At 41.5% G+C, this 18,894-nt stretch overlaps 2 protein-coding genes across 2 annotated transcripts in view; one reads left to right on the forward strand and one right to left on the reverse strand.

The window, feature by feature from the left end:
- Positions 1-9,546, forward strand: part of CHST7 (carbohydrate sulfotransferase 7) — a 70,911-nt gene extending 61,365 nt beyond the window's left edge. The window contains exon 2 of the mRNA XM_029240617.1: positions 9,528-9,546. The gene's annotated coding sequence lies outside the window, so the exon portion shown is untranslated. The remainder of the gene's footprint in view (positions 1-9,527) is intronic.
- SLC9A7 (solute carrier family 9 member A7) overlaps positions 1-18,894 on the reverse strand; it is a 146,008-nt gene that overhangs the window by 32,234 nt on the left and 94,880 nt on the right. Inside the window, exons 6-12 of the mRNA XM_029240614.1 lie at positions 13,868-13,973; positions 13,394-13,535; positions 12,332-12,437; positions 10,987-11,075; positions 10,781-10,894; positions 8,462-8,573; positions 5,424-5,577 (exon numbers count right to left, since the gene is read on the reverse strand). Of these exons, the coding sequence (XP_029096447.1) occupies positions 5,424-5,577; positions 8,462-8,573; positions 10,781-10,894; positions 10,987-11,075; positions 12,332-12,437; positions 13,394-13,535; positions 13,868-13,973 (823 nt within the window). The remainder of the gene's footprint in view (positions 1-5,423; positions 5,578-8,461; positions 8,574-10,780; positions 10,895-10,986; positions 11,076-12,331; positions 12,438-13,393; positions 13,536-13,867; positions 13,974-18,894) is intronic.

Raw genomic sequence — 18,894 nt, forward strand, 5'->3', positions numbered from 1 at the left:
CACACACACACACACACACACACACACACACACACACACACACACACAAGCACGCACGCACGAGATGGAATATTACTCAGCCACGAAAAAGAATGAAATAATGACATTTGCAGCAACATGGATGGTGAATCACTTTGCTGTACTCCTGAAACTAACACAACATTGTAATAAATTAACTATATTTCAATTTTTTTAATGGTTAAAGAAATGATAAAAAACAAAATAGCAATCACAAAATTCCAATTTAAAAAGATAAGTTGGATTTCTGGAAAGCAGTGATCTGGCTTTGGATTTGTGGTTATATTCATTTTATATTATACACAGACTAGAAATTAGCCATGGTTAAAAGTCATAGCTGGGCTTCCCTGGTGGCGCAGTGGTTGGGAGTCCGCCTGCCGATGCAGGGGACACGAGTTCGTGCCCCAGTCCGGGAAGATCCCACATGCCGCTGAGCGGCTGGGCCCGTGAGCCATGGCCACTGAGCCCGTGCGTCCAGAGCCTGTGCTCCGCAACGGGAGAGGCCACAACAGTGAGAGGCCCGCGTACCGCAAAAAAAAAAAAAAGTCATAGCTAACTCCTAATTATTTATGGAGGAACTCCAAGTCCTACCCTGGGCTTCTGACTTCTGGGCAGCCACTTAGCAGCTGATCAGGACCTCTGTCAGCAGCCTGGAGAAGTAAGAAACAACTAGGTACAGATCTTACTGAGGTCACAGACGTCAAAACACCACACTGAACTTCAGGGGGTTTCCGAATCATTTTAGAATAAGAACCTGGTCCACATAAATGATCCGTGGCCATTAAGTGACACCATAAGCCCAAGCCACAAAAACCAATCAGTCTCATTACCTTATTTCTGAGGGAATTTCTTTTGATGTAATCTCCGTAAATGTCAGTTTCTACCTCTAACATATCACTATTTATACACATCTGAAAAAAACGCAATGAACTGACACCATATGTATTTTTCACCAGTGGCACACTTTGCTTCATTACACTATCTGGGTAGAGTTGCACAGAAAGAAGGAACTAATATAGAAGCAGATTGAAATTGAAAACAGAGAAACAATACAGAAAATCAATGAAATAAAAAGCTAGTTCTTTGAAAAGATCATTAAAATTGACAAACCTCTAGTAAGAGTGAAAGAAAAAAAAAAGAGAGAAGATGCAAATTACCAATACTGTGTCATGAATGAAACATGGGATATCACTACAGATCTCACAGACATAAAAACAATAATAAGGTTATGCTATGAACAACATAAACATGACAATTAGATGAAAATGACCAATTTCACAAACTGCCACAACTCACCAATGTGAGATATAGCTGTTAAAGAAATTGGCTTCATAATTTATATAATAAAACTCCTGGAAAAGAAGACTCCAGGACCAGTCAGTTTCACTGGAGGATTCCATAAAACCTTCAGGAAGAATTAACACCAATTTTAAACAACCTCTTCCAGAAAACAGAAGAGTAGGAAACATGTTCCAACTCATTTTGAGAGGCCAGATTACCCTGATACCAAATCAAAGGCAGTATGAAAAAAGAACACTACAGACCGGTATCCCAAATCCTTAACAACATATTAGTTAATAGAATTCAGCAGTATGTAAAACATTTATTTATACACCACAACCAAGTGGGGTTTAACAAGCAAGGGTGGTTCCGTATTTGAAAATTACTCAATGTAACCTATCATATTAACAGGCTAAACAAGAAAAATCATATGATCATATCAATTGATACAGAAAAGCATTTGATAAAATTCAACATCTGTTCATGATAAAACTCTCAGAAAACTAGCAATAGATGGGAACTTCCTCAACTTGATGATGAACATCTACAAAAACCCTACAGCTAACATCACACTTACTGGCGAAAGACTGAATGCTTTCCCCTTAAGATCGGGAACAAAGCAAGAATGTCTGCTCACATCACTCTTATTTAACATAGTACTGATGGTCCTAGCCAGAGCAATAAGTTAAGAGAAGGAAATAGCACACTGGTTGGAAAGGAAAAAATGAAACTGTCTCTATTTGCAAATGATCTGATGGTCTACACAGAAAGTCCCAAAGAATTTATAAAAACAAAAACAAACTCTCCTAGAACTAATAAGTGAAATTGGCAAGGTGTCTGGATACAAGGTCAACCTACAAAAACCAGCCTTATTTCTATATCCTGGCAATGAACACACAGAAAGTGAAACTGAAGACAGAATAACATTTAAAATAGCTCAAAACAAAGAAGAAATACTCAAGACATAACTCTAACACACACAGGCATTCTATGCTGAAAACTATAAAATACTGCTAAAAGAAATCAAAGAAGACATAAATAAATGGAGAAACGTGCCATTTTCATGGATTGGAAGACTGAATGAGGTAAAGATGTCAATTCTCCCCAAATTGATATACAGGTTTAACACAATTCCTATGAAAATCCCAGCACAAGTTTTTTTTTAAGATGTAGACAAGCTTATTTTAAAATGTATATAGAAAGGAATTAGAAGAGCTATGACAATTTTGAAAAAGAATAAAGTGGGAGGACCCACTCTGCCTGATGCTCAAGCTTATTATATAACCACAGTTATCAAAAGTGTGGTACTGGTGGAGGTACAGACACATAAATCAACAGAGCAGAAGAGAAACAGACCCGAATGCATACAGCGAACCGATTTCTGGCAAAGGAGAAAAAGTAATTCAAAGGACAGTCTCTCTTACAAATTGTGCTGGAACAACTGGATAGCCATAGTCAAAAAATAAATAAATAAATAAAACCTCAACCTAAACCTCATGTCTAATATAAAAATTGACTTAAGATGGATCACAGATTTAAATGTAAAGCATAAAACTAAAAAACTTTTAGAAGATAACACAGAAGAAAATCTTTGGGACCTAGGGCTTGATGAAGAGTCCTTAGACATAACACCAAAATCATGATGTTAAAAATAAATAAATAAGTTGCATTTCATTAAAATTAAAAGTTCTGCTCTATGACAGACTGTTAAAAGGGTTAAAAGACAAGCTACAGACTAGGAGAAAATATTTGCAAACCACATATCTGATAACAGACTAGTATCTAGAACAAATAAAGAATTGACAAAACTCAATTAAAAAAACAAATAATCCAATTAGAAAATGGACAAAAACCTTGAACAGATATTTCACCATTGCTTATTAGAATGGCAAATAAGCACATGAAGAGATATTCAACATCATCAGCCATGAGAAATGCAAATTAAGACCACAATGAGGTATCCCCACATACCTATTAGAACAACTAAAATAAAAAAGTGTCAACACCAAATGCTGGCAAGGATATGGGAGAAACTGGATCCCTCATGCGCAGTCATTTCCTGACCTCTCACCATGTGCTAGCTGTTATGTTCTAAGTGCTATACATATCCCATTAATATTTTCACAATCCAATTATTATATGTGTACATATACAGCTTGCACACATCAGGGAAAGCAGCCCCCACTCCCGGCTCTGGGTAGGACTACTTCAATGGCCCATTTTTTGAAAAGGGTTATGAGAAGTGCAAAATGTCACAAGTCAACTGTCTACTCTCAGTGGAAAGTTATTTGGTCCTGTATGTGTTGGGGGGGGGGGGGTGGTCAGAAAAGAACTTATGAAATAGCCTGAAAAACAAACACGATTTAACCAGGCTCTGAGCATCCAGGGCACCTACTGGGTAACCAGATAAATAGGAGCAGGAAGTAATCTCAGAGAGGTCACCAAATGCAAAGGTTCTCAACTCTGTGCAGGGTAAACCTCCTTTCTTGCTCTTATTCTGCTACACAGAACAAAGATGATACCATCTTATGTCTTAAGTTTAAAGCCAAAAATCTGTACATTTTCTTCTTCAGATTTCTACTTCCACAGATGAATTATTTTCCTTAATATGACTCTGGAGATTCACGCCAGGAAACTGAAATTTTAATCATCCTGAATTTTACAACATGAAAATGGTCCCTAACACAGCAAGCCTTTCGGGCAGTATAGCACAGTAGCTAAGAGTGTGCCTGGGTTCAAATCCCAGCTTGCCCACTTAAAGCCTTGTGACCTTGGGCAAGTTATTGCTCTGTGCCTCAGTTTCCTCAGCTCTAAAATGAAAATAATAGTAGTAACTCCCTTATAGGAATGCTATGAGGATTATCTTAATGTACGTGTTGGCATCTCAACCAACAACTGCAGCACAAACGTTAGCTATTGTAAGACTCTTACTGATAAGCCCACCCAGGTTCTGCAGACCCACTCAGATCTGAGGCTGAGACCCACTAACCCAGAAATGGTGCAGCCGGCAGTGGCCACGCCCAGGAGTCCCTGCCTCCCATCAATATAAAAGTTCCAGAAGAGGGAGACTATTCTCTCAAATCCCAGTTTTCTCCCTGACCCCAAGGATGACTGCAAGATCCTTGTCGGTTTCTCCCTCCTTCAAGCTAGGTGTACTCCGCAGCTGTCAGCCCTGAGCAAACCAACAGCCAGCAGAGAAAGAAAAAAAAAACATTGCCATCTTGTGGCTTTTCAGAGAATTCTTCACACCTATGCGCCACCCAAGTCTTCTCATTCCCAGCATGTTCACCCTTTGCAGATCTGAAACTGAGGCAAGTGGCAAGAGCACTTTCGATGACGCAGAGGACACACTTAGAGCTGCAGGGACCTGGAGAAAAGGTGACAGCACGCTTTTATTTAACGTGAAGGAATACAGAGGCCGAAAAGACATGAGGAGCTTGTCTTAAACCAGGGTCAGAGTTAGGCTGTGGGTCTCCTGACCCCTGTTCCAATGTCCTCTTTACTGTAAGGTGCTGGAGCTCACAAGCACAGTTTGCAATTCAAATGCTCTTAAAAAAAAATCAAACTTGGGTCAATGACCCTCCATGCTGACACAGCTACAAAATCACAGGCCGGGGATGTCCATGAGGCTGCAAGAAGTGAGGGTTATGCAGGAAATGTCACCTCTTCTGTGCACTAAAGCAAGAAGAGACGCGGCATACAGTTTCCTCCTAAAACAAAACTCTAATGGCCTCCCTTTATTTCCAGCTGATGAGCTTATTTTTCAAGGCCTTAGGTTTGATTTCAAAGGAATGTGAAATGCCAGACATTGCCAGCAGCTATGTCTATTCTCTCTCCTGCAGCTTTAAGACTTTTTGAATTCTTGCCCTAATGTCGCGGCACTAGCAAGGTCCAGGTGTTTCTAATTCCTTGTGTTTTTGTACCCACAAACAGTTTAATGATTTTTTTTTCTCGTGGAAAATTCAATACTCTGAATTTTTATTTATTGTTTTTAAATTTTTAATCCTTCCCCAAACAAAACAAGAAACTATAAAAGCCTTCCATGCACTAAGCTGTATGTAGCACCCCCTGCACGGGAACAGTGACATAGTTAGACACAAAACTGGCCTTGGTTTCAAACCAACCTTATATTAAGCCATGACAACATGGGCGTCGTGCCTCCACCAATGATCCAGACGGTGAAGAAGACAATGAGGAGGGTGGTTGTGAACATCATCTGGCGTGCGTAGGATGCCGTGTCTCGAATAGCCAGTGCAAATGCCATCGCTCCCCTGAGGCCTGCAGGGACCAAAGAGGAAGCTGTCCTGTCATAAGGATAAATAACAATGTGTCCTCAAATCCACTGCTGCCACCTGGGGCTAATAAATTGTATCTGCTTATGCTTCAGGAGTCGAGTTGTTTTATACAGAAAATAACTTTAAAGGAATAGGATTTCCCCCTATTTGAAGTTTTCTTTTGCAAAATGCCCAAATGCAATGAGAAAAACACTGCACCGCTTTGTATAGCACATTTTAGAATAATAATACTCTTTTATTACTGAAATAATTCTCCTGATAATAACATGAACCAAAAAGAAATATAAATAAGAAATAATCATATAAGCTCTCTAAGTCTGTGATCCAAGTACTACCCAAGCACTATACAGTCATTATAAACTTAAGAAGCAGGCTAGGTATGAGTATGTGAAATGCACAAAACAGCTCAGCATTTCCTGAGCAAAGCCAAGCAGAGAAGTAACAATATAACCTGATCTATATCAGGAGTTGGTGAGTTTTCTGTAAAGTGTCAGATAATATTTTAGGCTTTGTGGGCCAAGAGGAAAAACCAAGGATGTTATGTAGGTACTTACATAGAAGAGAGAAAACAAATTTCCACAAAATTTTATTGACAAAAACCAAGAGCATAATAAGTACTATAATATATAAGTGCCATGTTATAAAACTATAATAAGTAATTATAATAAGTAATAATAATGATTATAATAATGAGTTCAATTTATTGTAATCCAGGTCTACTAGTGAAAAGAATGGAATTCTTCTGGGGGTGGGAGATTTCAGTTAATTGGGTTTCAAAGTTAGTGTCCCCTATCATCAAATAGGTTGCAAATATTCATCTGTAAAAGCCATTCTTAGCCCGTGGGGTAGATGAAAACAGGCAGCAACCAAATTTGCTGACCCCTGGTCTACAGCCACATTTTTATGTTCTAGAGCTTCTCTTTCTAAGCTCTTTTGTTCCTTCCCCATACCATGCTCCTAATTTGTTCTATAATAAAGACGTAATCCATGGTCTTTAATAGCTATCTAGTATAAATTCCTATTCACCATGCGTAAGACTGTGTGTATATTATGAGAATGAAAAATTAATACTCATTATATTTCTTCACATATTTTCCCACCTTTTCCAATAATTTCACAATTTCATTAACCTGAGAACTTCACAACAATTCACTAGAGTGATTCAGTAAAATATACATTAAAAAATAGAGCAAAGTTGATGTTCTCTATTAATCTGTCCTAGTCAAATATTGACACACATCTAGACCATCCTACAGCCAGCTACGACACCACTTAATATTTAAACCTTTAAATGGACGTTGTCTCAAAGAAGAAAACTTGAGGGCCAGAGAGAGACAACGCGTGCTCCATTCTTCTTTATTAGGTAAACACTGTAAGCAATATGAAGGTGAAACCTCAGGTATTTCTTTCATAGCCTTGAAGAATGAGTTCCTTTTGAAAGCCAAATTTCTCCCAGCAGAAAATAATTTTGATAAGAGATATCTTTAAACAGCACTGTGTACTTCTCAGTGTTTTAGCACAGAAGATAATGAACACACTTAAAAGTTTGTCTAGGTGACTGAGCTATCTCCAATTAATCTTTCTCTTTCCACTGGCATTTTTCTAATATGTATGGACGATCTGGTCTGTCATTGCCCTCCTCAGAAACCTCTAACGTTTCCCAGCTGCTCTTGGATAAAAGCCCAACTCTTTGGCATAGCACTGGAGCTTCTCTGTGGTCTAGACTCCAGCAATGATTCTTGAAGTGTGGTCCTCAAACCAGCTGCAGCAGCAGCAGCAGCCGAGAAGATGTTAGAGATGCAAATTCTCGGGGCTCACCCCATACCCTCAGAATCACACTCTGGTGGTGGGGCCCAGCAATCTGCTATTAACCGGCCCAACAGGTGATTCAGATGCAACCTGAAGGCTTGCACCAGTTTACATGCAATTTCCCTTTCCAACCTCACTCTCGTTCTGCATTATCCCATGTGTCTCACATTTAAACCAGACTGCTACCCTTCCCTGAAAAAGCCACACACAGCAATGCTTTCCTGCCCTTCCAACCTGCCACCTCCTGAAATGCCACTGCATCCAAGTCCAGTTCGAAGGCTACCCCTTGGCGAAGATGGCCCTGGGCCCTGCTTTTCTTTTGTGCAATTCACTAGCCTCTCTTGTGCAATTCACCAGCCTCTCTTGGGAGAAACTTAGCTCTTTGTACACCTGTCTCCCACCAGTGGACTGTGAGCTCCTGGAAGGAGGTGGGTTTCTGTATCCTCCACAACCTTGACGTGTGACTTATATAACGAGGATGCTCAACAAATGTGTGTCAGAGTGAAAGGAAATCATTAAGGCGGGCTGTGTACTTAAGTGCAGATGCAAGCAAGGACTAGACAAAGCAACTGCTTTGCTGAGCAGTGCCTGCTGGTGTGATTTCAGTATGACTCTCTGAGGCCTCCAAGAACTACTGTGTGGCAGTAAAGGGCTGCTACTCACGTTGCCTCTTGTACAGCCTCTCCCCCTTCCCGGACAGAGGCACCTTTAAGGGTCACGGTGGCCTTTTGCCTATCTCCTCCCTCTGCTCTACAGAGATGCTCTTACTTGGGTCTCGTCTATAAAGTCGGATGCTTTCCACTCTCACTGCACCATCTACCTCATGCCAATTGCTCTCTCCTTTCTTTATCTCCACATATTTCTTTATTGTCCTTTGTCCCCTCAGTGGCTTCTCCACTCTTCTCAGCTTTGTAGTGAAGAGGAAGCATTTGGGAGACAGTGTAAGTCAAGCAGAACTATCACAGCTGTTATCTTCCAGTTTGGGGTTCATCTTGCTAATGTGAGTATATTTTATTTCTTTTACTCCATAGAAAGTTAATAAAACTCATTTTTTTTACCTGAAAACATCATCATGTGTTGAAAATTCCAGCCAATCTTGTGCCTTCTGCCCAAGTTGAGGAAGAAGGAGAGCGGGTAGATGTGTGCAGCTCTTCCCAGGAAGATGGCAACCTGGCCGCCAGGTGGAGGTTAAGGGCCCAACAGGTTTCCAGGATGGCACTTTCACACAACCTGTGACTGAGCAGAGAATTTTAGGAATGCCATGACACCTTGCTGTGATCAGGAGAGTTGCACAGAGAAGGCAGGCTGTCTCATTTCCCACCAAACAAGTCTCAGCAGCAAGTGGGATTCCACTGGCCAATTTTCCCAACCTCCTGGCTCACAGAGACAATTTTTGGCCTGTTAAACACACTGTTGTAACTTCTTGATTTGATTAAACTGATATGGACCAAGTCTCCGACCTACCTAAAAATGAGTCCAGAAATAAGCTAAGGTGCCGTGGCTGGGGTGGGGAGTTAAGAGAAGCAAAGAGCGTGCTGGACTCTATCGGAAGAAAAAAAATCACAAGAAGAAAAAATTACTAACCCCTGAGTCAAACTATAAAGAGAAAGCTTGGTGGGTGAGCTTGTAAGCTTTGGTTGGAAGTAAACATCAGGGGTTTGTATGACCAGGAAGATACTACAAATAAGAGGTGGGGAAACTTACAGTATTCCTACCATGAAGACATATTCATATTCCTCACAAGGATCACCCTGGGGAGATTTATCTGCCTAAGTGGCTAACATATCTTTGGGGAGGTAAGAGATGGAAAAGGAGGAGTGTGGAAGAGGAACTCTTACTGTGCAAACCAAAGAATTCAGGGAAACCGGTCATTCGTCACTTGCTGAGTTTAGAACAGAGCCCAGCAGAGAGATGCACACTGCCCTGGTCATAGGAGGAAACCACTGTGGGAGCCAGAGGAACAGGGAGCTTCCGTTTCGACCAGCTGGAGCTGCAGCTGTTTCAGACAGAAGCGAGGGCGGGACTGTCTTCTGCCTTCTCTAGGATAAAATACTAACTACTTTTCTTCTTTTCTCGCTCTCTTTTTTTTCCCTTTTTGCTATTGTTTTGTTTTCTTTTTCATAGAAGGAAAGAGGTCGTGCTTATAACATTCCATCCCAGGAGCCACGCATAAGTCCGCAAGTGGAAGCGGCCTTCAGGATTCACAGAGGCCCCGGCTCCCCCTTGAACAAGGCCCCCGCGCTGTAAACAAGGCAGCACTCTCACTGTCTCTCACAGGATGCCGCGCTAAGAATACAAATCAAAATGACATGCCAGGTCTTTCTTAAGAATAAAAACACTGATCCGCTGGATCTTTAGCTCTTGGTCTGTTGAGTGTGTAAATCTAAGAAATGAGCCCCAGTTGAAGCAGATAACACTCTAACTGGCAGGACTCTGGCATGGCATTAGGCCACTGTCGCTCTCTAGCTGCTTGGTGAGTATCATTTATACCTGCACAATAAATGAGAAGCCCAGAAGAGAAAAATACTCCTTTTTGGGGGGGCCAGCATCCCAAGATCTAAGGATGCCCATGAGACCTCAGAAAAGGCAGTAGTGGACTCCTGCTATAGTTCCAAGGCCCAGAAGAGTTCACTTTAACGAAAACAATAAGGATCTGAGGCCAACTGAGCAAAGCCCTCAGCTGTCCACGTACTGCTGGGCATTCGTATCTCTCCTCACTTGAGAGGAGCCAACCCCCAAAACTGTGTCTCTCTTCCAAAAACTGCTCTCACGATGGGACTAAATCAAAGAACCCAGTATTCCTCCATTTCATCTGCCCTTCCTCTCCTTTTTTTTTTTTTTTTTTTTTTTTTTTGCGTTAAAGAAAAGGGTCACCATACGGAATTGGGTGAAAGCGTGCACACTGCCTGTGGGCTGCCCTGGGCGGCGAGAGGAAGGGCTGCGTGCAACCACGTGCAGCTGAGAGCAAGAGACACAGAACCTTCAGGTCTTCCAAACGGGGAAGCTCCTGGATTGGAATTCACGTGGCGATGAGAAAAAAACAATTTGGGGGACTGATACTGGTTGCTGATTTTTAGCTCTGCTAGGAAGGGTGCTTTAAAAAACAAACTACCACCTGCCAATCACCAGTGTAACAGAAAGGCCACCTTACACAGAAAATGCAGAAAGGGCAACCCTAGAATCAACACCGGTCCTTGAAATCAAATACACTTAGCTTTATATTTACCACTTAAGCCTTCTTTTTCTCATCATAAAAATACCATGAACCAGTGCTGGCTCAGTCACCTCCCCGCCAAACTAGAAATTATTGTTGTTACAGCTTCCGCAGCAGTGGTCGTCTTTCCGTGTAGAAAATGGGGGAACCAAAAAAAGGATACAAAAGCTCCAATGATGAAAACGGGGCTGAAAACGTGCTTCTGGAAGGTAAACAGCGCCAGGCCCATGTAGGAGAAGATGAAGTTCTCTGCCAGGAAGTGTAACACCTCAAAGAGCTGCACAAAAAGGGAAGAGGAAGCCGTAAACCCTGTGGGTCCCCTCCCTTGTATTCGCAGGTCACTTGTGGGGACACAGGCCTCTCCCTCACCTGCTTCGTTCGACTTCTTGATTCCACCGACAGATTGTTGTAGGTGTAATGAGCTTGTGTGATTCCACAGAAAAGGACAGCTACAACGCCTGGCAAGAGAGTTTAAAAAAAAAAAAATCAATGGAGGGAAAAAAAGCAGAAAAAAATCCTACCTGAAACAAAAAGTTAAGGTAGTCAAGCCCAGCATATCCAACTTCCTGAAAGTTTTTGAAAATTTCCTATTACTGAAAGCTCCCTCTGCCCACACTTCTCATATCAACCTTTGCTTCTCCCAACCCTGCCCTCCTTCAAAGACAAGGCCACTGATTTACCTCTTGTTCCAGATTTAAGAGCATTCTCTCCCCTCTTCTAAACTCCTACTGAATTGGCCATCTCTATATGGCATGGCATTTAGCATTCATTCCCTCAAAGAGACTGTGAAGTGTGCGCCCATCACACACTTTTGTCATATTCCTCTCTGTTCACTGAAAGAATGAATTTAATTTCAAACCAATGCTTTATATTTTTGCATGGTCTAGGGCTTCAGACAAAATGGATCCAGAGTACTAGTCCAATTATCCTGGCCCTGATAATCTAGATTTCTGGTTAACGGTGACTATTTTGTTGTGTAAGACAATTAACACACCTGGGACTTTGCCTATATATTTACAGATGATTGTCAAGTTTTAAAGGAAGTGGGGCATATAAAGATATGCTGCAATATTTTGAAAATACGATAAAAAGGACTTCCGAATTACCTGGATTATGTATATATAGTAACTGTACTTGAGTTTTCTAATAGAAAAATCCAATGATTTATTTTTTTTAATGAGGGAATGTGAGGAACTAAAACCACATGATCACTCACACTAATAATCTATGAAACGGGCACCATAAAAACACAGTATTGAAAAGCAATGATTAAACAGACCAAAAACAAAACAAGGAAAAATTGTGCTCACACTCATCTGAGTAGAAGCAAAATTACCTTTAAAAGGATATATATTTTGCTTGTTATTGCTACTGTTTGTAAAATAACGAAGCAATCCAGGGGAGGATACAAATAAGGTGTTAATATATTCAGTAACTTTTGCAGCTAAGTATCTACTTATAGTTAGAATGAGTACTCAAAGATGTAACGGAGTTTGAAACAATAAAGCGTATCCTTTAAAAAATATGCAGCTCTGGGAAACTAAATTATTCATAAGGCAGAACACCAGCCTTGCTCAGCAGTCCTCCATATGGACGCTCCGTGAGTGGTTTGTCAACTCTGGGCAGCAGCTATTAAGAATTCTTCGCTCCCCTCAAGCTCCCACAGCCTCCGCCACAGTGAGGGGAAGGGTGGCCAAGGGCAGAGGAGACCCACCGGTAAACCCACAGGCTTCTGCCAAGAGGAAGGTGCTCCACGACATCAGGAAGAAGAGCGCCGTCTCCAGCAGGGGGAAGCAGTGCAGCTTGGTAAACTTGGTCACGTCAGCTCCTGTCAAGGAACTGTCTCCAGCAACAAGCATCAGGGTCACCGAGAACCACACTCTCTTAGCCCAGGACCCCTCCCTAAGGGCTACCCTTTCCCTTCAGCTCTTCCTTTGGGGCCCCAGAGCTGCTGCTTGGTTTTGAAAGTAAAGAAAATGAAGCTTCCCAGTAGAATAGAGGTTTCCAAGGGCTGGGAGAGGGGAGGATATAGGGATCATATTGTTTAATGGGCACACACTTTCTGTTGGGGATGACGAAGAAGGTTCGGGAAATAGCGGGGATGGTTACACAACATTGTGGATGCACCTAAGGCCACTGAATTGTACACTTAAAATGATTAAATCTTAACCTGTGGAAGGCTTGCCTGCTCATTCTGCACTTTGCTTTTATGTTGGTTGGTTTGTTGGTTGGTTGGTTTTTAAGGCAATATTGTGCAGTCCTCGGCTTAAGGAAGGCCACCTTGCTGTAATTCCCCCAGATAGTCCCTGGCTACTTACGGCCACGTTAGTCCCATATGGCCTGGAACAGTGGACAACAGCAGTCAGGCTGCGGCTAAAGTACTTCACAGCCTGCTTCCTCCCAGCCTCCTGAGAGGTGGTCCCTGATTCCCAGCCTCCTCCTGGCTCTTCCACTCTTTCAGCCCCACCCCACCCCCCAAAAAAACTGACACTTCCCCCAAGCTCCTATCTCCGACAGGTTTATAGGAAGGACAGAAAACACAAAGGTGAGGACAGAGCTAAGCCAAGAGCTACACTCTCAAACATTTTCTCAAACTCTTAGCTAGGCCATCGACTGTCATGTTTCACCAAAGGGTGACATTTCAGGAGCCCCCAGCCCCCAGTGGAACAATTAATTTAAGATTCATTTCTGAAAGGAAGAACTGAGAACTTTCTTTTCCCAAGTGCAATGCCACATAGTCATACTTAGGCAGGGGCAGAAACTACAAAAAGGATATTAGAGCAGTCACAACACCAGTCACAGCTCCCATGGTAAAAGAGCCACTAAATATACCTAGAAAAATGCCAACTGACTTAAAAAAGGCAGCAGCATCAAAGGCGTGAGTGTTCAGCCCCGCTGGCTGGTAGGCAACAATAGACCTGGAGTTTAAAGAGAGAGTTAAAAAACACTAAGCTGGTTTTACACCATGGTACTTACAAATATCGACAAACATAGGTATCTACACTCTGCAGAGCACTCCCCATGGTGTATTCATTTAATTTAATCTGCAGTCACCATGTTACGATGGTATCGGCATTCCAACCGCTGCCAACTGGACAAAGCAACATAACTTTATCAACTAAGTCGATAAACCTCATTTAGAAGAGCACCCAATTCAAAATTTAACACTTTTAAGATGGGCCTCTGATTTTAGCCCAGAGCATTCAGGAAGCCAGAGTCTCTCTTCCCAGGCAGAAATATTGTTACTTACGAGGACAGTACAATGGCAACAGCATCATTTAGGACACTTTCTCCAAACAGAAGTGCGTAAAGGTCCACATCTGCATGCAATTCATTAAATATCGCCAGTACAGTCACTAAAACATGGGACAAAAGCATACAAATTAGTTTCGGTTTCTGACTTTAAGCCATTGATAACAAATTCATAGAAGCAATTCTTATCTTTGGTGGGACAGGGTGGTTTGGGAGACAGTAAGGGAGTCAAAGATGGGTCGTCTGTCTATGGCAGAAATGAAAATGGCAATCTTCCTAATCTTAATGAGGAGTGATATGATGCTTGATTCTAATAACACTGTGCTCTCAACTGTAATCTCATCACACTTTGAAAACACTTCTATTACAGAACGTAAAAAATAATCACAATTAATGTGACTTGGCTCTACTGGTGGGGTGAAATCTCTTTGAAGGCAGAAACCCTATTTTATTTTTTATTTTATTGAAGTATAGTTGATTTACAAAGTTGTGTTAGTTTCAGGTTACAGCAAAGTGATATCTGAATACACACACACACACATACACATTCTTTTTCGTATTCTTTTCCATTACGGTTTATCACAGATACTGAATATAGTTCCCTGTGCTAGTTTATCCATTCTATTGATATATATAACAGTTTGCATCTGCTAATCCAAATCTCCCATTCCATCCCTCCCCCACCCTCCTCTCCTTTGGCAACCACAAGTCTGTTCTCTATGTCTGTGAGTCTCTTTTTGTTTCATAGATAGGTTCGTTCACGTCATATTTTAGATTCCAAATTAAGTGATATCATATGGTATTTGTCTTTCTCTTTCTGACTTACTTCACTTAGTATGATAGTCTCTAGGTCCATCCATGTTGCTGCAAAGAAACCCTATTTTATTTTATTTTATTTTTCATTTTATTTTTTAAATTAATTAACTAATTTATTTTTGGCTGTGTTGGGTCTTTGCTGCTGCGTGTGGGCTTTCTCTAGTTGTGGGGAGCTGGGACTACTCTTCGTTGCGGTGCGCAGGCTTCTCATTGCGGTGGCTTCTCTTGTTGTGGAGCACAGGCTCTCGGCGCGCGGGCTCAGTAGTTGTGGCGCACAGGCTTAGTTGCTCCACGGCATGGGGGATCCTCCCGGACCAGGGATCGAACCCATGTCCCCTGCATTGGCAGGTGGATGCTTAACCACTGCGCCATCAGGGAAGTCCCATAAGCACCATTTTAATCTCAAAATCTTAGTGGTAAAGCATTGGAAAAAGGACTCCGCACATGGAAAGATCATAAACCTGGGCTCGCTGGGGATCTGAAGAGCATGTAAACTCTGCCATGCTCCCAAACTGGAAGATAAAAGTGCAGGTTCAATTTCCTGGTAATTTGTCATCGGCCCAGACTTACACCTTTTAAGATCCAAAAGATACAACAAAAAGTTTGTTCAAAAATTTGTAATATAAGAGAATGGACTTGAGGATATGGGGAGGGGGAAGGGTAAGCTGTGACAAAGTGAGAGAGTGGCATGGACATATATACACTACCAAACGTAAAATAGATAGCTAGTGGGAAGCAGCCGCATAGCACAGGGAGATCAGCTTGGTGCTTTGTGACCACCTAGAGGGGTGGGATAGGGAGAGTGGGAGGGACGGAGACGCAAGAGGGAAGAGATATGGGAACATATGTATATGTATAACTGATTCACTTTGTTATAAAGCAGAAACTAACACACCACTGTAAAGCAATTATACTCCAATAAAGACGTTAAAAAAAAGGAATATAATCTGGAAAAAAATAACGTAATACTTTGCTGTACACCTAAAACTAATGTAACATTACATATTAACTACAATAATTAAAAATTTTTTAATTAAAAATAAAAAAAAACATAATGGGGGCAAAATGCCTATTTCTGGTCATTCAAGTTTGAGTTTAGAGCTAACAAAATCAATTTCTCTTTAAATGTCTGTTAATGACCATCAGGAATAAAAAGAAAGAACATGGAAATAGAAACCCTATTTTATTGATCACTGTGCTCCAGCATAGGGTCGGGGCACAGTGAAGGTTTAATAAAGGATTTTGAAATAATGAAAGTCTTCATTTATAACAGAGTATACATAATTACACTTCTCACAGTTTTCACATTTCACAGACATTTAAAAATCAGCTATTTTCGATTATGAACCAAGATGGCAGAGTAGAAGGACGTGCTCTCACTCCCTCTCGTGAGAACACCAGAATCACAACTAGCTGTTGGACAATCATCCACAGGAAGGCACTGGAACTCACCAAAAAAGATACTCCACAACCAAAGACAAAGTAGAAGCCACAATGAGATGGTAGGAGGGGCGCAATCACAGTAAAATCAAATCCCATAACTGCTGGGTGGCTGACTCACAGACTGGAGAACACTTATACCACAGAAGTGCACCCACTGGAGTGAAGGTTCTGAGCCTCACGTCAGGCTTCCCATCCTGGGGGTCCAGCAACGGGAGGAGGAATTCCTAGAGAATCAGACTTTGAAGGCTAGCGGGATTTGATCGCAGGACTTTGACAGGGCTGGGGGAGACAGAGACTCCACTCTTGGAGGGCACACACAAAGTAGTGTGTGCAGCAGGACCCAGGGGAAGGAGCAGTGACCCCAGGGGAGACTGAACCAGACCTACCTGCTAGTGTTGGAGGGTCTGCTGCAGAGGCGGGGGGTGGCTGTGGCTCACCATGAGGACAAGGACTCTGGGAAGTACTCCTTGGCGTGAACCCTCCCAGAGTCTGCCATTAGCCCCACCAAAGAGCCCAGGTAGGCTCCAGTGTTGGGTTGCCTCGGGACAAACAACCAACAAGGAGGGAACCCAGCCCCACCCATAAGCAGATTAAAGATTTACTGAGCTCTGCCTACCAGAGCAACACCCAGCTCTACCCACCACCAGTCCCTCCCATCAGGAAACTTGCACAAGCATCTTAGATAGCCTCATCCACCAGAGGGCAGACAGCAGAAGCAAGAAGAACTACAGTCCTGCAGCCTGTGGAACAAAAACCACATTCACAGAAAGAGAGACAAGATGAAAAGGCAGAGGGCTATGTACCAGACGAAGGAAGAAGATAAAACCCCAGAAAAACAACTAAATGAAGTGGAGATAGGCAACCTTCCAGAAAAAGAATTCAGAATAATGATAGTGAAGATGATCCAGGACCTCGGAAAAAGAATGGAGGCAAAGATCAAGAAGATGCAAGAAATGTTTAACAAAGACCTAGAAGAATGAAATAACAAACAGAGATGAACAACACAATAACTGAAATGAAAACTACACTAGAAGGAATCAATAGCAGAATAACTGAGGCAGAAGAATGGATAAGTGACCAGAAGACAGAATGGTGGAATTCACTGCTGCAGAACAGAATAAAGAAAAAAGAATGAAAAGAAATGAAGACAGCCTAAGAGACCTCTGGGACAACATTAAACGCAACAACATTCGCATTATAGGGGTCCCAGAAGTAGAAGAGAAAGAGAAAGGACCCAAGAAAATATTAGAAGAGATTATAGTCGAAATCTTCCCTAACATGGGAAAGGAAGTAGCCACCCAAGTCCAGGAAGCACAGAGAGTCCCACACAGGATAAACCCAAGGAGACACACACGGAGACACATAGTAATCAAATTGGCAAAAATTAAAGACAAAGAAAAATTATTGAAAGCAGCAAAGGAAAAACGACAAATAACATACAAGGGAACTCCCATAAGGTTAACAGCTGATTTCTCAGCAGAAACTCTACAAGCCAGAAGGGAGTAGCATGATATACTTAAAGTGATGAAAGGGAAGAACCTACAACCAAGATTACTCTACCCAGCAAGGATCTCATTCAGCTTCCATGGAGAAATCAAAAGCTTTACAGACAAGCAAAAGCTAAGAGAATTCAGCATCACCAAACCAGCTCTACAGCAAATGCTAAAGGAACTTCTCTAAGTGGGAAACACAAGAGAAGAAAAGGACCTACAAAAACAAACCCAAAACAATTAAGAAAATGGTAATAGGAACATACATATCGATAATTACCTTAAACGTGAATGGATTAAATGCTCCAAGCAAAAGACACAGCCTTGCTGAATGGATACAAAAACAAGACCCCCATATATGCTGTCTACAAGGGACACACTTCAGACCTAGGGACACATACAGACTGAAAGTGAGGGGATGGAAAAAGATATTCCATGCAAATGGAAATCAAAATAAAGCTGGAGTAGCAATATTCATATCAGATAAAATAGACTTTAAAATAAAGAATGTTACAAGAGACAAGGAAGGACACCACATAATCATCAAGGGATCAATCCAAGAAGAAGATATACAATTATAAATATATATGCACCCAACACAGGAGCACCTCAATACATAAGGCAACTGCTAACAGCTATAAAAGAGGAAATCGACAGTAACACAATAATAGTGGGGGACTTTAACACCTCACTTATACCTATGGACAGATCATCCAAAAAGAAAACAAATAAGGAAACAGAAGCTTTAAATGACACAATAGACTAGATAGATTTAATTGATATTTATACGACATTCCATCCAAAAACAGCAGATTACACTTTCTTCTCAAGTGCGCACGGAACATTCTCCAGGATAAATCATATCTTGGGTCACAAATCAAGCCACAGTAAATTTAAGAAAATTGAAATCGTATCAAGCATCTTTTCTGACCACAACGCTATGAGATTAGAAATGAATTACAGGGGAAAAGACGTAAAAAACACAAACACATGGAGGCTAAACAATACGTTACTAAATAACCAAGAGATCGCTGAAGAAATCAAAGAGGAAATCAAAAAATACCTGGAGACAAATGACAATGAAAACACGACAATCCAAAACCTACGGGATGCAGCAAAAGCAGTTCTAAGAGGGAAGTTTATAGCTATACAAGCCTACCTAAAGAAACAAGAAAAATCTCAAATAAACAATCTAATCTTACACCTAAAGGAACTAGAGAAAGAAGGAAAAACAAAACCCAAAGTTAGCAGAAGGAAAGAAATCATAAAGATCAGA

The sequence above is a fragment of the Monodon monoceros genome, unplaced genomic scaffold (assembly GCF_005190385.1).
Source record: "Monodon monoceros isolate NGI ecotype Baffin Bay Population unplaced genomic scaffold, NGI_Narwhal_1 Super_Scaffold_22, whole genome shotgun sequence".
Taxonomy (NCBI): domain Eukaryota; kingdom Metazoa; phylum Chordata; class Mammalia; order Artiodactyla; family Monodontidae; genus Monodon; species Monodon monoceros.